General features: G+C 42.4%; 3 protein-coding genes and 1 pseudogene across 3 annotated transcripts; 1 reads left to right on the plus strand and 3 right to left on the minus strand.

Annotated features, from left to right (window-relative positions):
- Positions 1-5,866: 5,866 nt before the first annotated feature.
- On the plus strand, positions 5,867-6,805 carry LOC150046706 (olfactory receptor 4F3/4F16/4F29-like). The gene has a single exon (XM_090357784.1). The coding sequence runs from the start codon at positions 5,867-5,869 to the stop codon at positions 6,803-6,805; it is 939 nt and encodes a 312-aa protein (XP_090213910.1).
- An 8,266-nt stretch (positions 6,806-15,071) lies between these two features.
- On the minus strand, positions 15,072-16,004 carry LOC150046707 (olfactory receptor 4K14-like). Its single transcript, XM_090357801.1, has one exon. It carries the CDS (start codon positions 16,002-16,004, stop codon positions 15,072-15,074), a length of 933 nt encoding a protein of 310 aa, XP_090213927.1.
- A 3,749-nt stretch (positions 16,005-19,753) lies between these two features.
- LOC150046708 (small nuclear ribonucleoprotein E pseudogene) lies at positions 19,754-20,067 on the minus strand (annotated as a pseudogene).
- Positions 20,068-21,906: 1,839 nt separating this feature from the next.
- LOC150046709 (olfactory receptor 4F4-like) lies at positions 21,907-22,854 on the minus strand. Its single transcript, XM_090357802.1, has one exon. The coding sequence runs from the start codon at positions 22,852-22,854 to the stop codon at positions 21,907-21,909; it is 948 nt and encodes a 315-aa protein (XP_090213928.1).
- Between the last annotated feature and the right edge of the window lie 721 nt (positions 22,855-23,575).

The following is a 23,575-nucleotide window of genomic DNA, read 5'->3' on the forward strand; positions in this document are numbered from 1 at the left end:
TTGAAATGTTGCATCACATGTGTGAAATATGGTGAAATCCCTTTGAGCAATTAGCTTTCCAAATAAATGTCAGTAGGTTAAACAGAGCTTGTCTGGGTGAGAATAGAGGAAAGAGAAGGATAAATGGAAAGAGTAAAGGACAATAAAGATGCTCAAAATAGTTTATGTACATGTGTGCAAATGGAGCAGTGAAGCTGTGAGGACTTCTTTAGAAGGGGCAAGTCTTATCAAGGGGCATTTATGCTAATATGGACATGTCAACATTAAACCCCCTTTACAATAAAATGATAGCAATATAAAATGTAAAACAAAGAACTAATCTAACAAAAGTTTGGTTCTTTCAAAAGTTTGAGGTGGACAGAAATGGAGGGACCAAGGGTGAACAAATGGAGCAGGGATGCTGGACACTGATGAAAATGAGCTGTACAACTTGAGGTGGGGCAGGAGGGAAACACTGGGAGTGCGAGGGAAGGGCTTACATCATCAAAAAAGAAATGCACTCGTTACCCAAATTATATAACTAAACCCTTGTAATCAACTTTATAATGGTAATACAAATATAAAACAGGGGCCGGGAGTTTGGCCTAGTGGTAGAGTGCTTGCCTAGCATGCGCGAAGAACCAGGTTTGATTCCTCGGTACCACATATATAGAAAAAGCTGGAAGTGGTGCTGTGGCTCAAATGGTAGAGCTCTGGCCTTGAGAAAACCCAAGGACAGTGCTCAAGCCCTGACTTCAAGCCCCAGGGCTAGCAACAATAAATAAATAAATTTAAAAGTAAAACACATGAAAAGATTAAGGTTGTAAAACCCTTAGCCAATGTAACTGAAAGGAGAACGAAAAAGAACCAAATAAAATTAGGGATGAAAATAGGATACTACCACAAATACTGTATACTATACAGAAGATCATGAAGGCATACTCTGAAAAATCTATATTCAAACTGGAAAATTTAGAAGAAGTGGATGACTAAATCAAGAGGCCACAAAGCCAAGACACTGAAGCAGTAATAAAGAGTCACAACAAAGAAAAGCTCAGGGCCTGAGGGATTTATTTCTGAGTTCTACCAGACCTTCAAAGAATGGATGTTGACAGCCCATACACGTTCCTGGAACTAGAAAGGGAAAATGTGACCAAATTCATCATGAAACCAGTTTTCTGCTAATTTCTAAAGGTCCTGGTTCCTTAGGTCCTTCCTCCTGAGACTGGAGGAACTGAAAGAAAAACAGCAATGTACAAATCCGTACTTCAAAATGCTATACCGCCACACATGAAAACATCACTCTAGTGGCTTTTCTTCTTTCAAAGACATGTTTCTGAACGATTTCCATTTCAAACAATGAAACATCTCAATCATACGCACAAGACAGTGCAAATATACTCACACCTGCACACATGGCTCACTCACACACAAACAATGCACTCATGTTCACATACACAATCTCATGTGCATGCAGGCAGACATGCGCACACCTCTCACACATGTACACACACATGCTCACACATGTACACAAGCACACAATCAGACACACATATGTACACCCATGCACATACACAGTCACGCACATGCACACACACAACACTCTCGTATAGACACAGGCACACACACACACAGGACACATACATGGACACACACATGGACACAAATACCCCCACACACCCGTGTGCGTTCACACACCCCTTCAGCAGTGACTCCAGGGCCAGCGCTGACTCTCGGGCGCCACCCCGTGGTACCACTCAGGTCTCAGGATGTGTCCCTGTACAAATCATCTTACTGATAAGATATGACATTATTTTAAAAGATTTCTTATTAGGGAATATTGGTTATACAAGCTATCTTTATATGTATTAACTCTGGGTCTCTTTATCTCCTAGTGTAGTAAAGGCTCAGGAGAGGTACTAAAGGCATGTAGTTGATGATGATGAAAGGGAATAGAAGTTCAATTAGACAAGCCAAGTAAAGTTTGGAGATTAATTTTAGTACACAGTTACACAAGAAATGTACTGCACTGACACACTTGAAATTTGTTAAGATCTTAAAGCATTTTTACTACAAAATAATACATATGACAGATGGCAAGTATATTTATCCATTTGATTTGATGCTTTCACACTGAAGGTATATTTATATCAAAATATAATTTTTGAGTTTGAACTCAGGGGCCCAGCACTGGCCCTTGGATTTTTTGTTCAGGGCTAGTATGCTACTGCATGAGCCACAGCTCCATTTTGGTGTTTTGGGTTTTTTTTGTTGGTTCTGGGGCTTGAACTTTGGGCTTGGGCTCTGTCTCTGAGCTCTTCAGCTCAAGACGGCTACCTTACCCTTGAGCCTCAGCCCCACTTCCACTTTTCTATGGTTAATTGGAGATACCAGTCTCACAGTCTTCAGTGCCTAGGCTGGCTTTGAACCACGATCCTCAGATCTCAGACTTCTGAGTAGCTAGGATTACATGTGTGAGCCACTGTGCCTGGCCCACAGTTCCATTCTTGAGTTTTCAGTGAATAATTAGAGCTAAAAATCTCATAAACTTTCTTGTGTGGACTAACTTCAAACTATGATCCCCAGATCTCAGCCTCCTGAGCAACTAGGATTACAGGCATGAGCCCCCAGCAGCTGGAAAAACATTTTTTTTTCTTTTTGCTAGTCCTGGGGCTTGAACTCAAGGCCTGAGCACTGTCCTTGGGCTTTCTGAAGGCTAGCACTCTACCACTTGAGCCACAGCATCACTTCCAGCTTTTTCTACATATGTGATAGTGAGGAATCGAATCTGGACCTTTGTGCATGCAAGGCAAACACTCTACCACTAGGCCAAACTCCTGGCCCATCAATTACACCATAATGAAGAAAGAGATAGAGAAAACAATGGAAGCAGGGAACAAACTAAAGTGAAAAAGAGACTCAAAATAGTTGTGAAAGAGCAAGAAATTTAGAAATCTGCTGTTCTCCATTATTAGCCCTCATTAAGAACTGGTATATTTAGCTACCATGGGGAAATGAAAATGATCGTATGAGGTAACTGCCAAGGTCATGTGATCTCAGTCCTTCTGTCTGGCAGGCCCAGATCTCTGCAGCATTGTATGGAAGCTGGAGCTGTAACTAGCTTCTGTTCTTACCAGGGTATTTATTTATACAGTTATTTTTGTCAGTTTCCAGTAATCCTGTAAAGGATGTAGCTGGCAGTTTGGGAAAAATACTACCGGAATCTTTAGTGATACTTTCTTTCTGTTCCCTTGGTAAAACAGGTATGTAAGATGGTGAACATAGTAAGAGAATCAGACTTTGCGTAAAGGTTTTTCTGATGTGAGAATGAGGTGGTCTGGGTTGGTTGATGAAGATATTCTCCAGTCACACTTGCTCTGTGATGACTGGCTTAGTTCGGGCTCATCTCTTTTTTTCTTTTCTTTAGAGTTTTTATGGTGCATTGATGGATGAATGTCCTTCCTTGTGTACAGTCGCATCATGAATGCCTCACCCCAACGCCTTTGTTTCACTCCCCAAATTTATTAATAATGCTGGCTTAATTAAAGCCTACGATCAGGAAAAACTAGTTTCAACTTTGTCATTTCATTTTCCAAATCTTCCTTAAGTAATTTCTGTCCTTATGGCAACACACACTTATTGCCATTGTTCTGAGAGCCTTGAACTTACCTGCTATGTCAGCTTGAAGCAATCCCTCAAACCCTACCCTTAAATAATGCACCATCTTCAGTTGACGGGGTTCTGTCCTACATTGTGATCTTGCAGCCTTCTCTGAGTAGCACAGCTGCAGCTCTCTCCTGCTTTGCTCGTGTCTACGGGTCTGTGATACCTGCAGGACTGGTGCCAGCCTTGCCTGAGCTCATGTTGGATGCACACTGCCACTATAAGCACTGATACAGAGCTGAGCCTCAGTGACACATTTAATTATTAAGACATTTAAATAAGGGGCACCAGTGGCTCACATCTGTCAATCCTAGCTACTCAGGAGGCTGAGATCTGAGGACCGAGGTTCAAAGCCAGCCTGGGCACGAAAGTACTTTCGTGAGACTTTTATCTCCAATTAACCACTAGAAAACCAGAAGTGGCTCTGTGGGTAGAGTGGTAGCCTTGAGCTGAAGAGCTCAGGGACAGTGGCCAGGCCCAGCCCAGAGTTCAAGTCCTACCACCACCACCACCAAAAAAAAAAAAAAAAGATCTGGTATAGTGGGAATAAACAGAGCTAGAACTTTACTTGCTATGGCAGTTTGGTGTGAATAATTTGTCTTTGTGATCTTGTGAAACTATTCCTACCTAATTCTTTAATTTCTTAGTTTCTCTAGAAAAAACAGTTAAGTGAAAGGGACAGACAAAATCTGTAATGAAAAAAATCAGTGAACCAAAGGTTCTGTGCTCTGAGACGTGAGAAATGGTCTCTTCAACTCTGTGTGATGTGACCTTTCGCTGGGCAATTTGTTTTGCGTGATAGGGAAGATGCTGGGAAGTATTGGGAACTAGGGATAGCTTCACTATGCACGGGCAGTTACACAGGTAGGCAAGAAAAAGTGAACATTGTAGTTCCTAAGGAATAAAAATGGAAAAGTTATGGATGTGCCTGAGCGTTAGGGTGCTTCTTTAGCATGTGCAAGGATCTGGGTTTGATCCCCAATGCCACACAAAATCCTCTCAAAAGGAACACACATGTGCACACACACACACACACACACACACACACACACCCATGATTGACTTTTCTTGTTCCCTCCCACTGCTCACCTCCCACTTTAGACAAAAATACAATGTACCCTAAAGACGGATTCTCTAGCACCCCAGTGTGAACCTTAAGGTCTGTAGAAAGCCTGATGCTCTCTTAAAAATGACTCAGTATTTTTAATATCATCTCCTTTGTACATCATGCATTGCAAGTACAAAGTCCCCATTTTCTTGTAAAAGAAATATATGTATTTGAATGATTAGTAGATAAAGTAAGCAGGATAAAATCAAATATTAGGACAATTTACCACATAGAGGTAATGAATACTTTTCAGAGTGGGATGTCAGCAAATACAAAAGCTTGCACCAAGTACAGGTGAAGACACTCACAAATTAGCACTTTATTTCTTGATTATTTTAAGGAATACATAACTACTATCAGTACCTTCATGTGTATTGACACAGAGGAACTACAAATGCAAATGTATACATCTTCTTTAGGTTCTTTGGATATGTGCTTTAGCAGAAACTCCCCCAAATACACATTTATTAGATCTGAAGAAAGTTTTGAAGACAGGTGGCACACACCCTTATGTTACAAGAAGGGAAGCCATTGAGGGCTTCTTTGTCATTGTAAAATATTATGTAGAAATTGAAGGCATGAGATAGCTGTGCAAATAGGAAAATATGGTGGATAAGTTTGCTTTGTTTTGGGTTTGGTTGTGTATTCTAATCTCTACTCTGTTTCAGCCGACAGACGGTGTCAGCTCATGTCTCAAGCACTTTGCATCCGCTGTGGAGAACCATCAGTAAATTGTGATATTTTCTTCATGTCCATATTGCCTGTACAGGCAATTGTACAGGATATAAGACTGTTAGACTGTGCATAAATACAATTTGGACTGTGTTAGAAATGACAAATACTCAAGGAAACAGGTGATTTAAATACCTGAGAAGTGTCATGAAGAGTCATGAATGAATTTGTTAATGTAGCGCAGAATTATACTGAGGTATTGGTGATTGGGTTAGATAATGTTGCCCACGCATTGTGGCATGGAACTGTGCAACTGTGTAACTGTCCGCTGCTGATGTATAAGGAGAACATTGCAACTTCCAGCAAGTATTATGTCACGTATGACGATTTCTTCCTCATTTTCTTTGTCTTGTGAATGCAGCGGCAGCCCTGTTGGTGGGCTCCATGGGTGGAGGGAATCACTCGGTGGTGTCTGAGTTTGTGTTTCTGGGACTCACGCAGTCACGGGAGGTCCGGCTCCTGCTCCTGCTGTTCTCCGCCGTGCTCTATGTGGCCAGTGTGACGGGGAACACACTCATTGTGTTTTCTGTGGCTTCCGACCCTCGTTTGCACTCTCCCATGTACTTCCTGCTGGCAGGTCTCTCCTTCATTGACTTGGGAGCCTGCTCTGTCACTTCTCCCAAGATGATCTGTGACCTCTTCAGAAAGCACAAGGTCATCTCCTTCGGAGGCTGCGTAGCTCAGGTCTTCTTCATCCACGTCGTAGGTGGTGTGGAGATGGTGCTGCTGCTGGCCATGGCCTTCGACCGGTACGTGGCCATCTGCCGGCCCCTGCGCTACCTGGCCGTCATGAGCCCGAGACGGTGCGTCCTGTTTCTGGCTGCTGCCTGGGGCCTTGGAGTTACTCACTCACTATTCCAGCTGGCATTTCTTATTAATTTGCCCTTCTGTGGTCCTAACGTACTGGACAGCTTTTACTGTGACCTCCCTCAGCTTCTCAGTCTGGCCTGCATGGACACCTACAGCCTGCAGTTTATGGTTACGGTCAACAGCGGCTTTATCTGCGTTGGCTCTTTCTTCGTGCTTCTCGTCTCCTATGTCTTCATCCTGCTCACGGTGTGGAAACATTCAGCAGGTGGTTCTGCCAAGGCCCTCTCCACGCTCTCGGCTCACATTACTGTGGTCATTTTGTTCTTTGGTCCAGCGCTGTTTGTTTATACATGGCCACACTCCAACTCACAGATGGACAAGTTTCTTGCTCTCTTTGATGCTGTTATCACTCCTTTTCTGAACCCACTCATCTACACATTCAGGAATAAAGAGATGAAGGCAGCAATAAAGAGAGTTTGCAAACAGCTAATGATGCATAAGAGGATCTCATAAATGATATAATGAAGACTTCACATTAACCACGATTAGCTTTGTATTTCTTTCTGTGTGGTTTTGTTTCTGAAACTCTGAAATATAAAGTATGGACTAAAATGGACAGCACCTCTAAATTTTATGATTTATCTATTTCTTGTGAAGAATGAGTAATCCATTCAAGCCAATTTATATTTTTACCCTCTTTATTTTTTAGCCACATTTTATAGTTCGTTTGTTTTTTCCAGTCCTGGGACTCAAACTCAGGGCCTGGGCACTGTTCTTGAGCTTTCTCAAAGCTAGCACTCTACCACTTGAGCCACAGCACCACTTCCAGCTCTTTTTCTGTGTAGTGGTACCAAGGAATCAAACCAGGGCTTCGTTCATGTTAGGCAAGCACTCTACCACTAACTAAGCAACACTCCTGACACTATTTTATATTTTTTGATAAACAGATCATGCAGATATTAAAATGTAGTCCTAACTGTTCATGTTTTGATGTACTTTAAATACTACTTTTTCAGTTATAGTTGTTGATGGAAAGTATATTGAAGTCAAATAGACTTTCGCTTGATTGCATCCTGTAAACTTGTAAAACATAGTGTACTGATAGATTACATGTGGTTTTCTTACAGATGATCATGTTGTCAGAGAGTTACAGTATTTGTTTCGGGATGGGTTGAGTCTGTGTATTTCTGTTGTCTAATTGTTCTTGCTAGAGCAAATGGTGCACCAGGGAATTGAAGTGACACCCTTGGTGTGTCCCTGGTCTTCAGAAGACCATTCAAGGTTTTATCCCTAAGTATGATGCAAGATGCAGGTTTTTGTGCCAGTGCTGGGCTTGAACTCAGGGCCTGTGCTTTTCCTTGGCCTTTTCACTCACAGGTAGCACTCCTATCACTTGAACCATACTTCTGGAGTCAGTTTGCTTGTTAACTGGAGATCAGAGTCTCAGACTTTCCTGCTTGGGCTGCATGTGAATTGTGATCTCAGTCTCTTCAGTAGCCAAAATTATAGGTGTGAGCTCCTGGACTATGATGCAGTTTTTCCACAGGAATTTTTTTTCTAGCCCTGAGGATTGAACCTGGGTGTGTTGCACGTTAGAGAAACTTCATCGTTTAGCCACATCTCCAGCCCTTTTCTGAATTTTGGGACAGAGCTTCTCCAGGTTGCTCAGGCTGAACTTGAAATTTTGATCGGAGCTAGGGTTATGGTTGTGTGCTTCCCATCTCACCAGGTACCCTGTAACAGGCTGAGAAGCCTCCTGTTGTCTAGTCTGATGAAAAATCTTGAAAATGGGGACCAAAGGTTAGACTATAAAATTGTTTTATGCTTAAATAAAAGGCTAACACTTTTTTGGGGGAATGAATTGGAAGGTACTTTCTCCTTAAAAATATATTTTTTTTTGGCCAGAATCTTACAGAAATGATACAATTACTTTCTGTTGAAATGATATGATTACTTCCGATAGACAGGGTAGGATCACCTTCTATAGAGTGGATAGGATCATCGTCTATAGACAAAGTACAGTCATTTCCTATAGACATGGTATGATCACTTCCGATAGACAGGGTACAATCACCTCCTATAGAGTGGATAGGATCATCGCCTATAGACAAGTACAGTCATTTCCTATAGACATGGTATGATCACTTCCTATAGACAGGGTACAATCACCTCCTATAGACAGGGTAGGATCATTGTCTATAGACAAGTACAGTCATTTCCTATAGACAGGGTATGATCACCTCCTATAGACAGGGTAGGATCACCTCCTATAGACCGGGTAGGATCATTGTCTATAGACAAGTACAGTCATTTCCTATAGACATGGTGTGATCACCTCCTATAGACAGGGTACAATCACCTCCTATAGACCAGGTAGGATCATCGTCTATAGACAAGTACAGTCATTTCCTATAGACATGGTATGATCACCTCCTATAGACAGGGTACAATCACCTCCTATAGACAGAGTAGGATCATCGTCTATAGACAAGTACAGTCATTTCCTATAGACATGGTATGATCACCTCCTATAGACAGGGTACGATCACCTCCTATAGACAGGGTAGGATCATTGTCTATAGACAAGTACAGTCATTTCTTATAGACAGGGTATGATCACCTCCTATAGACATGGTACAATCACCTCCTATAGACCGGGTAGGATCATCGTCTATAGACAAGTACAGTCATTTCCTATAGACATGGTATGATCACCTCCTATAGACAGGGTACAATCACCTCCTATAGACAGAGTAGGATCATCGTCTATAGACAAGTACAGTCATTTCCTATAGACATGGTATGATCACCTCCTATAGACAGGGTACGATCACCTCCTATAGACAGGGTAGGATCATCGTCTATAGACAAGTACAGTCATTTCCTATAGACAGGGTAGGATCACCTCCTATAGACAGGGTAGGATCACCTCCTATAGACAGGGTAGGATCATCGTCTATAGACAAGTACAGTCATCTCCTATAGACAGGGTACAATCACCTCCTATAGACAGGGTAGGATCTCCTTCTATCATACGATACAATCACCTCCTGTAAGTGTGGCTCTTCCCTCAAGTTACCCTTCAGTAAGGGTAGATAAAGGTGGTGGAGAAACTGGGATGTTCGGACCTGGTGATTTATAGACAATTTGTTCTTTTTATTTATTCTTGGTCGGTTGTGGGACTTGGGCTCTGTCCCTGGGCTCTTCAGCTCAAGGCTAGGGCTCTACTCCTTGAAGCACAGGGCCACTTTCCAGTTTATTGTTTTGACATTAGGATCATTTAAGTGGAATAATGTCAGTGCTACTATGATGAAGAGATGTGTAGAGTCTACTTCATGAAAGAGAATCATTTCCCTGTGGACTTTGCCTGATGGAATAAAAAGTTTGGGGGTAATAACAAAACATCGACTGAAAGAATGTTTGTTAGTGATACATACACAGGCCTTCTGGAATGTGGAAGTATTTTCAGTCATCTTGAGACCCATCCTGTGGCCAGTACCGCCGGGGCACCCTGGGCAGCGTCTACTGCAGGCTCCTAGGCATCTGCTTGTGTGAGGGGGGGCGGGGGTGGGGGGTGGCGGGTACCGGGGCAGGGCTGGGAGCCAGGCCGGCGACAAGGGTAGAGCGCACCAAGGAGACCCGGAGAGCAGAGAGCCCAGAGCAAGGAGAGCTGGCTGGGGAGCTGCCCTGGGAGGAACAGCAGAGTGGGCCTGGAGAGAGCACAGGGGGCAGAGCACAGGGAGGCGGCCTGGGGCCTGGTGTGCAGGGTGGGGTCCTGGTGTGCAGGGTGGGATCCTGGTGTGCGGGGCTGGGGGTCCTGGTGTGCAGGATTGGGCATCTTGTTGTGTAGGGTGGGGATCCTGGTGTGCCCCGAGCCTGGTGCCCGCAGCGCCTGGCTTTTCCTGTATGTGTGGTTTGAGGAATGGAACCCAGGGCCTCCAGCAGCCTGGCAGGCCCTCTACCACTGTGCCCACGCCTGGCAGCGTCCTCATTCCAGTGTTCCGGGTCTCATCCTCCTCATCCTTTAACTTGGCTTGGTCCAGATCCCTGGCACTGGGTCCTCCGCGTGGGCAGCGGTCCCCTCTCACCCCACCATCCATCGCAGGAGTCCTCGAGCCCCTATCCTGGGACGCACATGACCTTCAGTCACCTGCAGTCTCCACTGTCAGTGTGGGTGCCCTCCCTGCGCCCTCGCTGCGCCCTCCCTGCGCCCTCCCTGCACCCTCCCTGCGCCCTCGCTGTGCCCTCCCTGCGCCCTCCCTGCGCCCTCCCTGCGCCCTCCCGTGCACCAGATGGAATCAGACCGCTCACTTCGCGCGGTTCTCTGGTCCTCGTGTTTATTTACCAGGCTGCGCGCCCGGCTCTCTGCGCCCTCAGCGTGCACTGCTGAATTCAGCCTTGTGGAGAGTGGCCCTGGGCAGCGGTCCTGGCGGGGACGCCGGGAATGCCAGCCGTTCGCGCACCCTCGGGGTCTGGTTTCACTCCTGGACTCCTGCCGCGGGCCTGGACCAGGGCCTCAAGCTCACGTGGCTTTTTTGCTCCAAGTGGGCGCTGTGGCACTGGAACCAATGGCTTTTTGTCCTTTAATTGGAGAGAAGGGTCCCGGGTATTTTCCCTCCCAGAGCTGGCGATGAACTATCATTCTCAGACCTCAGCCTCCTGTGAGCCAGTAGCAGATTATTTTTTACGATTCTGTGTTAATTATGTAATTATATAATTATGCGGGGTGCTAACCAACCCTACATTCTCCTTTGCTCTCTAGGTGGCTCCTTGCCTCTGACTATTTGTGTTTTTCTTTCCCAGCCTCTGTGTCTATGTATCTACATTTGAACAAGTTTCATAGGGAGAAAACACAAATTAGTTGAAGGTGTGTAAGTTCTGGATCAGATGTGCTGTGTATAAATGTGAACGGTTTTGTGGTCAGGGAAAAGCGTCAGTGGGAAATGCACCGCTTGGCACAGTCACTAAACACTAGTCTCTCCTCTTTCATCTTTTCTAAACCATGGCCCACAACGATTATCAGATATCTCTAACTTTCTGGTTATGTCTGAATATTAGGTATTTGTTCCTTTTTATTTATATTTACTCTGATTGTATATTGTAGTCCCTTATTATAGTCTCATAGATTATTTTAGGATTTTTCCTGATTTAAAATTGAAATACAAAATTATGATAGAAAATTAACCTTTGGATGGTTTGCACAGATCAGACCTCGCACTTATAGGCAACTTCTTGTTACAGTGATTGGTGTTTGAATATTACATCAATGTTAATTAAAAATTGTATGGACAAAGGTTCATGGATCTTTCTCCCCTGTAGATTTTTTATGACTTCCATTTATGCTGTTGCTTTTCTCCCATTTGTTGTGAATGTGTGAATAGATGGATGGACTGACCTGTGCATTTCAATTTAAGCCCTGTGATGAGCCATGGCTATTTTCATAATGCAAAAGGAGACTTAAAGACACCATTATTCACTCAGCATCTTCTTCCTATTATTATTATTTTTTTTTATCTAATTGTAATCTGCCTGTTCTTAGCAGGAGAAAGAAATGGTAATTTACAGAGATAGATGCCATCCCCGAGTGACCCATTAGCCACTTCCCCTCTGCTACACTGGGGAAAGCAGCCAGCCTGTGGAAGTCACCCACCGCAGACTCATTTCGGGCTGGCAGCCTCTGTCTCCAAAGTGCCACTTGGTCACTATCCAAGCAAAATTAGTTCTGGTAATGAGCCACAGTCGGGAGGCAGCCCTTTGTGTCACTCTTCCCACAGGGGAGTATTACGCAACAGGCAGAAACTTTCGGGCGTCTCTACTCCCTGAAGGTTCCCTTTCCTGTGCCCTGTCGTCAGAGGAGCAAACTTGCTCCTGTACTTTTTGTGCTTTGTGATTAGCAGTGAGAGCCAGTGGGATTTGCCTCTCTTAAAGGTGATTAAATGTTGGCATCGAGACAAAGAGCCATACGGTGGAGGCGTTGTGCTGCCACGTGTTCACCAGGCTCTGAAGTTTATTTTTCACTGGGTCAGTATTCATTCTATCATTTAGTATGGCATTTTCCACCCAGGCCCAGAGTTCAAGTCCCATGACCGACAAAAAAAAATATGAACCTGGCATTTTCCCCCCAACATGGTATAGTTTTTAGAAGCTCCTCTAGTAGATAGCATTCCTACAAATTAAATTTTTGGTAATTCTTTATCATTTATTGTCTGTTTTTTGTTTTGCTTTGTTTTGTTTTTTGCCAGTCCTGGGCTTGAACTCAGGGCCTGGGCACTGTCCTTGGGTTTTCTCTACCACTTGAGCCACAGCACCCTTAACGGCTTTTTCTGTGTATGTGGTACTGAGGAATCAAACAGGGGTCTTTGTGCATGCTAGATGAGAGAGAGAGAGTCATTATATTGGGGGCACCAATCCAGTGCAGAATGCTTTTTTACTTCTACTTTGTATCTATCTCCTTTCACAGGGCTAATCCTGTCTTTTAACAACATGAACATATTAATTTGATTGTTTATATAATCAACATACAGTTGTTTATGGATAGCTTTCGTAATAACACTATTACATAAAAAAAGAATTTAAAAAAATTCCATTTTTGGTTGTTACTTTGTTTTTAAAGGAATGGTATGCACCCAAAGTACTATGTTCAAAAGTTAAGAAGCAAGTAACAGTAAAAAAGTTGATTGGGTTAAATATTACTTTACTCCTTCAGTTTGGTTAGGCAATTCACTTCTTTGAAGTACATTTGAAATACTTTATTTCTCTTTGAATTCAGTTTCAAGGTCTTTTATCAGCTTAGTTGTGTTGGCTTAATATAATGTGAATGGGTAAACAATGAACTTGAGTAAAGCTTTAAATTATGTATAAAGGCATTTTGAGAAGAATGTCTTAGTCCTCTGAACCCCCTTCACTCTGTTCTCTCATTTTCATGGATAGCACATATTAGCAGAATGGTACAAATAAATCATTACCTATGTCCATATCTTGAAGCATTTCCCCTACATTTTTATCTAGTAGTTTCCTTTTTTTTTTTTTTTCCAGTCCTGGGTTTGAGCTCAGGGTCTGAGCACTGTCCTTGGACTTTCTCAAGGCTAGAGCTCTACCACTTGAGCCTCAGCACCACTTCTGGCTTTTTTTTTCTATATATGTGGTACCAAGGAATTGAACCTGGGTCTTCGTGCACGCTAGGCAAGCACTCTACCACTAGGCCAAGCTCCCGGCCTCCAATTTTTTTTAAATTTTATTTTATTGTCAGGGTGATGTATAGAAGGTTACAGTTATATTCAAAAGGAAGTGAGTACACCACTTCTTAAACATTGTTTCCAATTTTTATGTCTTGCCTTAAGGTCTTAGATCCATTTTGAGTTGATTTTTGTGCACATAACAGGTAGGGGTATAGGTTCAATATTCTCAGATGAACATGAGTGCTTCTCTGCCTTTACTTCCAGAGATAGAGATGCTCTGATTACAAGTATGTACCACTGTGCTTAGTTTCTAGACCTCTTTTGCGATTCACAATTCGTCATTCACAATTTGTTGTTATTAAACAGCATTTGCAATAAGAATATAGCGAACATGATTACATAAAATAGGCAGTCGGTGACGACATGTTCATTTGTTTTAGTGCCATGTTTGCTGTATTTGTTCCCATGTTAATAGAAATAGAAACTAGCTGTGCTCTATCTGTTTGTCTTTGAACTTTTATTATTCTTGAAAAGGGATTGAAATTCCATTCTTGGAAAACAAAATGAGAATTTTAAGACAATTTAAAATTAACACAAACCATATTTCAGCATTCTTTTACAAATAAATATTAGAAGTATTTGAATGAATGGAATACTTGAACAGCATTGAGTATATTTCTTCTTTTTTTCTTTCTTTCTTTTTTTCTTTCTTTCTTTTTTTCTTTCTTTCTTTCTTTCTTTCTTTCTTTCTTTCTTTCTTTCTTTCTTTCTTTCTTTCTTTCCTTCTTTCTTTCGACTTGAACTCTGGGCCTGGGTGCTGCCCTGAGCTCTTCAGCTCAAGGCTACCACCCTACCTCTGGACCCACAGCACCACTTCCGGTTTTCAAGGTCTTTAGTACCCGAGCTGACTTTGAACCATGATCCTCAGATCGCAGCCTCTTGAGTAGCTGGGATTACAGGTGTGAGCCAGGCACCCAGCCAGTATTGAATACATTACTTAAGTGCCTATTATATATTACTCATTACATTAAGTGCTTCAATTTCAAGAACTGGCAAGCTAAGGCTTTGTTTACTGCCTTCAGGGAGCTCATACTTCAAAATGGTAAATAACTTAAAAAACAACATTTGATGTTTGAGACTGAGATAACAAAGAAAAATATTATTAGGTTTTATTCTCATTGAAATAACAAAGAAAAATAATATTAGGTTTTATTCTCATTGAAATGGAATACAATATACAGTCTGCTGTCATGCCTTAAGTAGTGTAAAACTTGGGTTTTGTCTTTTCTTAATTCTTTTGTTGTTGTTGTTGTTGTTGTTCCTTCTTCCATTAGTGCTTTGCAATAAGTAAAAAAGATTGTGCCTTTTGACAAAGGGAAAATGAGTGGTTTGTGGGAGATGTGTTGAGATATAGAACAAAAATTTCAAATGGATTTAGGACACTATTCAAGATAAGTTACTAAAATGTTATCTATAGAAATGAACATAGAGTTTGTGGAATAAATTTCAGATTTACACCGTTGAATACATACATGTAAAAATTGATTGGATAATGGCCAATTAGTAAATGCAAATTATCCTGCATTCCATTGAGTCTGCAGTCATACCTTGGACCCTACAGAATACCTTCCCAGTCTTTTCACGGCACGCTTAATTTCTTTATTCCTCAGAGTATAAATGGCAGGGTTTAGGAGAGGTGTAAAAACAGAATAAAACACAGCAAGAAACTTATCCAGCCAGGTGATGCAGAGCGGCCACACGTAGATGAAGATGCACGGGCCAAAGAAGAGCACCACCACCGAGACGTGGGCAGAGCAGGTGGACAGGGCCTTCCAGGCGCCACGCGAGGAGCTCTGGCGAACAGTGAGGAGAATGCACGTGTAGGAGACCAGCAACAAGACAAAGCAGGTCACACCTACAACGCCACAGTCGGCGTTCGTCAGAAGGTCCAGCCTGTGCGAGTCTAGGCAGGCCAGCTTGATCACCAGTGGGAGGTCGCAGAAGAAGCTGTCTATTTCCCGGGGGCCACAGAAAGGCAGCTGCACGACTACGACCAGGTGGCTCATGGCGTGCAGGAAGCCAATGGCCCAGGCAGTCATCACCAGCTCGGTGCAGGTCTGCAGGCTCATGATGGAGGCGTAGCGGAGTGGTCGGCAGATGGCCACGTAGCGGTCGTAGGCCATGACCACCAGCAGCACCATCTCACTAGCTGCAATGAAGTGTGCAAAGAAGATCTGAGACACACAGCCTCCAAAGGAAATCGTTTTGTTCTCCCTCAGAAAGTCTGCAATCATTTTAGGAGTGGTGACTGAGGAAAGCCACATGTCGACAAAGGACAGGTTGGCCAGCAAGAAGTACATGGGGGAATGGAGGTGAGGGTCAGTGATGATCAAGATCACGATGACTGCGTTTCCAGACCCGATGATCAGATAGAGCATCAAAAATACCACGAAGAGCAAGACCTGGGTGTCCTGGGAATTGTCAAGTCCGAGAAGCACAAATTCTGACACTACCGACTGATTTCCTCCATCCATGGCATTAAATGTGTCCCTGAAATAATCTAGAAAGAAGGTAGATGATCAGCTAGTGGGATGGGAAAGAGGATGTAGCTTTCAGAATTCCATATCAGCATCGCAAGTTAACATCTATGTCTGGAACTGAACAGCATACGTGCAAGGAAAAATTTTAGCCAGACGTAAGTGGCAGTCTGCCCCAAAGTGAAAGTTAACAGACCACGATGAACTTTTCAGGAGGCAGTGTATGGAAGGAACGTCACACAATTGACTTCCCAGGACAGTGGTCTCCCAAGGGGCTGTGAGGGGACAGAAACCCTTTGCTACATAATCAAAATTAGTTCATAAACATTGGAAGGTGATGGCAAATTGACACTGAATTTCAATACTAACAACGTGATACAACCCTATCATTTCTTGGTGTCACATATAATGATTCCCTCGAGCCTAGGAAGACATTACAATCCTGTAAGACATTACAAAGTTATGACTTTTTAGCTCAGCCGTCTAAAAATAAATGTTGAGACAATTATTTTGAGAAAAACTGTACAGAAGGTCTTGTAATAAATACCTTGGCATGATGATACAAAATCAGGCACACGATCGGTCTTTAATTAAAATGTATTTATAAAATAAAAATTTTAATTACCAAAATATATTGCTGTAGACTGAAGGCAGTCTTCTTCAAACAGTATTTCCAGGATGAATTTTCAAAAACCAATTATTCCCAAGAGCCTGTTAACCCTAGCATCTCAGGAGCCTGAGGCTCAGGATCATGGTTCAAAGCCAGCCGAGGCAAGTAAGTCCCTGAGACTCTTGATTCTGAATCACCACCGAAAAGCCAGAAGTGGAGCTTTGGCTCAAGGGGTAGAGCCTTGAAGAAAAATGCTCAGGGGCAGAACCGAGATCCCGAGTTGAAGGTTCAGGACCTGCACAACAAAACAAAACAAATGAAAACAAGAAAGAATTCTCTAACTGCTAGAATAATTTACATAATTTGCAAATGTGGGGTTTTGTGGGGTTTTGTTGTTGTTGTTGCTGTTGTCGTCATTATTGTTGTGGGGCTTGAGCTCTGTCCCTGAGCTCTTCTAGTCAAGGCTGGTGCTCTACCACTTGAGCCTCAGTGCCACTTCCAGTTTTCTGGTGGGTTGATCTCACAGACTTTTGTGCCCGGCTGCCTTTGAACTGTGATCCTCAGATCTCAGCCTCCTGAATGAGCCACTGGCATCCAGCCAATGTGGGGTTTCAAATGTGTCTGAGAGAGGACTGTACTAGAAAGTGACTATGCGTATGTTTTGGTAAGGGGTTGAGCTCGCCTGCCACAGGGTGCCTTCCACATTTTCCCCTCGGCACTTGTTGTTTTTAGAACCAGGTCTCGTCTTCTTCCCTGGCTAGCCTACACTACAAGCTCCTCTTCAGGCCTCTTGCATGGCTGGGCTGCCCTGTGTGCATCTCTGCACCCGGATTGGTATTGGTTGAGATGAGGGTGTCTCACGTTCTTCCCAGGCTGGCTTCAAATTGTGACCCTGCCAATCCCTGAGGGTTACAGGAGTGAGCCCCGGCACCTGGCTCTTCTCCATTTTTTTTTAAATAGTGGATCTTGAAATAATTCCTCCTGCCCCAGTCCATTGGCAACAATTGCATTGTTTATTGGAACTGTTGCCTGTGAGGAAAATATTCGCCATCACCTTTCTTTCAAATATCTCTTCCTTACGTTTTATTTAGGTGTGCTCATGCCTGCTCAGCAGCAGCAGGCTGTCCTCGTGTGAGGGGGCCTGGCCTTGCTGCCTGCTGTCTGGGGATGTAACCAGTGTTTCGCCCACACTGGGCTTGCCCAGGAGGGTTATTATGTCCACAGCGCTAGAGCCATTAGGGAATCGATTAAAGGGCGCTGTCTCTGAGCTGAGCCCCACTTCCTGTTTTCTAGAGGTTAACTGGAGATGAGTCGCAGGTCCTTTAGTGCCTGGGCTGGCTTTGAACCTTGATCCTCAGATCTCAGCCTCCTGAGCTACTTACTGCCTTCCCCACTGGAATTCCACTTTTAACATGAGGGTAATTCTCATAGAAAGAGTGAGCAATGGGTTTTGATGGATGAAACCAAAAATTAGGCTAAGAAGACAAAGTGAATTACTTTTTAGGACTATTGAAATGTAACAAAGTATTCCTTCCATTCTAGTTGTAATATCTTTCCACAAATGTTGGTTTTCTCCAAAAGTGTTTGTTAATCTGTGATATTAACAATTTTACCTTGGTCGGCATATACAAGGCCTCAGACAGTGTGGTAGAGGAGATGTGCAGGCATGTTCCCGGAGTTTGGATGTCTTCCTTTTTCTCAGGTTGCAAGTTTTAATTCTATGCCCTAGCCATGTTTGATGTCCTTTCTCATTAGAATTGTAATCTTGTTTGCCTACATGTACATGCTCAAAATTATCTTATACAATGAGCCTTTATCTTGAATAAGGACAACTGAATTCTGTTCACAGCGATCCACAGGCAAAGTAGTGCGATTTTTCGACACAGATCTCAGAGCATGTCTGAGGTCATGTGTGTGCACTGTTTTGAAGATAAATTCCAATAGTAATTGAAAAGCAAGAGAAAAATCTATAGGTTGTTTTCTAAAAATGTCAAAAGACAAAGAAGCTGTACTAAGCTCCAAGCATGATACAAATTATTTAAACAAATACAGAGCAATATCTTAGGAGCAGAGAGCAGAGATGACTTACTCCATGTGGCTGTTTCTCTTACATTAGATACTCTGTCTTCTTTTCTGATGTGTGGGATGCTGGCATCTGTTGTAGCTGTAGAAGTGCCTTCCTCAGCCTGGCATATATTCACCCACTCGAAGAAGTCTCTTGGGTCAAATCTACCTAGTCTGTGTTCCAACCCAAATAAGAATCATGGAAATAATTGTCTGGGACATCTCTGGGGGATTTCTCTGTTAAGAATGGTACTAAGTGCTGCATACTTGTGAAAAAAGAACAAGGACACCACACCTCATGTAAATCAGCTCAGCACTAGAAACGAGTGGGGTCTGAAAAGTATTCATTTGACTAAATAGTCCTAAGGAGATGTTTTCTGCAGTTTTGTTCAGTAATTCTATGAAATCAGATTGTTCGGGCAACATATAGCATGGCTGACGTGTATGCTGTGGATGCTATGCTGAAGTGTGTCAGGTTTTTCTAAACAAGCGGGTGACTGTGATCAAACCATTTTGTATGGCAGTACATTCTGTAATTGCCTGAGGTATTGACAGGTATGGATAGATACCTTAAACGTGTCCTTGATCTCAGACGTAAAAACAATTTTGTTGTACTATAATTGGCCTAAAATGAATGGCTTTTGTGTAAAATGTGCAATGTGGTGAGCCGTGACCGTTGCCTGCCCAATGAAGCACCACCACCATCTAGGCTGGAAGCAGTGGTCTTGGTTGCAGTGCTCCGTGCTTGGAGGACCTCACTTTCACACCTTCTGCAGCCTCTCTTCAGAACCCTGAGCTGGAACTGTCGCAGAGTTTTGTGTAATGGAACCCATCTAGGACATATTTTAAAATGGACCTTTTTCATTTACTACAGTTGTGTTTTGTTTTTTTTTAAAAACACAATCCCAAGGCATTTATTGTCACCTGACAACACAAAGTCATCCGAATTGTGCACACTACATCTTAACAACAGGGCTTATTATACAATATGAACGGATGTTTTCTTAGATTCCCAGCAAAGAACACTTAAAAAAGGAAACTGTATAAGATTCTTAATAACTTCTCCCTTCACTGGTCATTTCTTGTTGGAGACACTTTGCAGTAGAGTAATATTATCTCCTTTTAGCAGGATCCAACCCAGTTGTTTCCTTGACTTTGTTTTAGAATGAATTTCTTCAGCATCATCTAACACAAGGTTCATGTATTCATCAACACCAATGATGCAGCCTTGTATCCGCATATTCACTTGCTTGTAGAGCCACACCTGGATCCGAGATCTATCTTGCAAATATCTGAAGATAAGGTTGATGGGCTGCATCATCACCTTCTGCACCTTTTGGCCCTGGCCACGGTACGCCATGGTGAAATCTTACAAAGACCACACTGACCAGCCTCACTACAGTTTTGTGATCTTTTTTGTTTTTGTTTTTGTTCAGTCCTGGGACTTGCACTCTGGGCCTGGGCGCTGTCCCTGAGCTCTTCAGCTCAAGGCTACCACCCTACCCTTGAGCCACAGCACCACTTCCTAGCGATTAATTGGAGATAAGCGTTTTTCATTTTTTTTTGTGCCCAGGCTGGCTTTGAACTACGATTCCCAGATCTCAGCCTCTTGAATAGCTAGGATTAAGGCATGAGCCACCATGCTTGGCTGTGTTACTTTGTTATCTTATTGCCACTTTTTATATCATTAGACTATTCCTTTACAGATTTTTTTTGTTGGTCCTAGGTCTTGAACTCTGGACCTGGGAGTTGTCCCTGAGCTCTATCACACTTACAGATTAAATCATGTTTTCTTTTGACATTAGTATGTCTTGAGTTAATTTAGAAATTGTCTTGATATGTGATGTGGTAAATTACCCAATGCATCTTTCCTCACATTGACATTTAATTGCTCCACCATGACATTAGTAGGTAATTCCTTTTTCTACTGATATGTTATTATGACATACTGATTTTCTATTGTGCTTTTAATATTGTAAATATTGTTTTGTAGAGTAAATATAAAATTAGCTTTGTTGCCATCTGACTTCCCATATCTCAACAAAATTATCCCCTTTTTCCTTCATGAGTTGAATCTCAATGTTACTCGGACTCAGTGATTCCCAGTGGAAAGAGTGTAGTGTCAAAATCACTTGTCAAGTTTTTTCAGCTTATATTCACATCTGTGTCTGTGCTGACTGAGTGCCTAGCAAGGAAGGTAGTGCTAGTCCAAGAGCACTCACATCCACATAAGTAAGATACTTCTGAGCCCTGAGAGACGGTTCTCTCAGACTAAAATATGTCATATCTCTCAAGTGTGTAGGGAAAAAGGTTGAAAACATTTTCCTTCATTGTATATGTAATAATAATAGTACATTTAGCATATTTAGTACATTTGATGAGTACTGACTATGTCACAAATTGTGTTATCAGATATATATTTATTGATCATTAATCCTATCATAAGCAGTATGGCAAATATTATTACCTTTAAAAACATGGAAAACAAAACTTACAAAGAGGTAAAAAATGTAGCAGCTGTAGTGACTACCAAGTGCTAAATAGTTCAGCATTTTGTATTTAAAAGTTAGATTATGGAGAACAACATATTGGGACCTAAGTGATAGCTCTTGTGTTAAAGTATTGAAAGGATGGAATCTTCTGTGTTTTTTTCACAGTTGTTTATGAGTAGTTTTCACATACTACACTGTCAAATCTCTATAAGAAAGTTTTATGCTGCTTGATTTACTCTTCCTATCTCCCCCAATAATGTGCTTATGGATTATAGGCTGGCATAGAGGTAGGAAGTAAACTATAGTCTATTATTAGGGGAAGGGCCTCTTTTAAAAATCTTTTAATAGGTCATCTACAAATTCTACCACTAAGCTTATTTTTAGGTGTGTGGAAGCTCCTTTGGTGATGTTTTTAGGGAAAATAAGCTGAATAAAATATGTAAAACAATTTAGAAGCTAGCCATGCCTATTTCTAATATTTAGAAGGCCACAGCTATATATATCGACCAACATATTTATTACTTTATAGTTCTGAAAATTAGTTATCTAATATTTTTAATGAGTGACATTAACTTTACAGCTGCATAAAAATATAGCACATGATATTAAAGTGTATGTGAAACTTTGTTGACAACTACTAAAGAAGGTGAGAGTGAAGATTATAATTTTCGTAAGTTTTACTGAATAATTTTCTGGCCTTACATTATGCAGTTATTTCTAATTAATCTCACAGTCACTTAAGACCTAAGACCGTACTGCAGCATTCACATTGTTTTCTTAGTCGTCTCAGAGCAGTCCTCATGTCTTTGTTCCTTAGTGTGTATACAATTGGGTTCAAGAGCGGAGTGACCACAGAATAGAATACAGCAAGGAACTTATCCAAGGACTCGACAGCAAATGGCCAGGCGTAAATGAGAATGCATGGCCCAAAAAACAGAAGGACCACTGTGATGTGAGCAGTCAGAGTGGTCAGGGCCTTGGCCGACCCATCGGAAGGCCTCTGCTGGACGGTCATTAGAATGACAGTGTAGGAAATGACTAAGAGAACAAAAGAACACACAGTGAGCACACCGCTGTTGGCAATGACCATGACGTCCAGCCCGGAGGCGTTGGTACAGGCGAGTCTGATGACCTTTGGAAGGTCACAGTAGAAGCTGTCGATCTCATTAGGACCACAGAAGGGCAAGTTCACTGCAAAGGCCAGTTGGCTCACGGAGTGGAGGAAGCCCATTCCCCATGCAGCAACCACAATGCCAACACACATATTGCTACACATAATCCTTGTGTAGCGCAGGGGCTGGCAAATCGCCACATACCTGTCAAAGGCCATGGCTATGAGGATCACCAATTCACTCCCCCCAAAAAAGTGAAGGAGAAATATCTGTGCAAAGCAACCCTTGACCGAGATGACTTTGCGCCCGCTGAAAAAGTCACAGATCATCTTGGGAGCTGTGACTGAGGACAGAGACAGATCGATGAGTGAGAGGTTGGCCAGCAGAAAGTACATAGGAGAATGAAGGTGGGAGTCAGAAGCCACGGTTACGACAATAAGAAGGTTTCCCAAAACAATTCCTATGTAGAAAACCAAAAAAAACAGAAATAGGAAAATCTGGAGTTCCCAAGACTTGGAGAGTCCAAGAAAAATAAACTCGGTCACCACAGAATGATTTGTGTCATGCATTGATTCATTCCAGGAGATGGTGTCTTCAGTTATCTCAGAGAAGAAAATGAAAAGGAAGTCATGATCAGCATGTATAAGCAACCTGTCTGACTTCTTACCCTTCAGTATGTTATGCCACTTTCTGTGTTCCACTGCGTAAAGCTTTCACAATTCAAGAGTCTAAGTTTATCCTTCCTCTCAGGCCACATGTTATAGCTCCATGTCTTCCCAGCGTCCCCACACATGCTAGGTGTAGTCTTAATAATTCTATTGTTCATCCTGCCTTTCTTTCAGATGTCTATACTGCCACCATATATTTACTCTCTTTTCTATTTCCTTTCTTTTCAATTCATAATCTATAGCAACTATCTTTTATCTTTCATGATATTGAAGTTCTCAAAAGAAAAAAAACTTGCCAAACAAAGAAACAAAGATAAACAACAAAAAGAAGAGAAACTATAAGAAACATACCATTTAAAAAAGCAAGAGAGGGGGCAGGAATGTGGCCTAGTGGTAGAGTGCTTGGTTAGCATGCACAAAGCCCTTGGTTCAATTACTTAGTACCACATAGAAAAAGCCAGAAGTGATATTGTGGCTCAAGGATAGTGCTCAGACCCAAGTTCAAGGCTGGACACTAACAAAAAAAAAAAGGAAAAAAAAAAAGAGAGGCTGGGTACCAGTAGGCTGAAATCTACGGATTGTGGTTTGAAGCCAGCCCAGAGAGAAAAGTCTGTGAGACTCT

The sequence above is a fragment of the Megascapheus bottae genome, chromosome 25 (genome assembly GCF_031878675.1).
Source record: "Megascapheus bottae isolate mThoBot1 chromosome 25, mThoBot2.hap1, whole genome shotgun sequence".
Lineage (NCBI taxonomy): Eukaryota > Metazoa > Chordata > Mammalia > Rodentia > Geomyidae > Megascapheus > Megascapheus bottae.

What these genes read in the sequence shown, in the direction of transcription:
- LOC150046706 (XM_090357784.1), top strand. Translation starts at nt 5,867, where the DNA reads ATGGGTGGAGGGAATCACTCGGTGGTGTCTGAGTTTGTGTTTCTGGGA.
- LOC150046709 (XM_090357802.1), bottom strand. Translation starts at nt 22,854, where the DNA reads ATGCATGACACAAATCATTCTGTGGTGACCGAGTTTATTTTTCTTGGA.
- LOC150046707 (XM_090357801.1), bottom strand. Translation starts at nt 16,004, where the DNA reads ATGGATGGAGGAAATCAGTCGGTAGTGTCAGAATTTGTGCTTCTCGGA.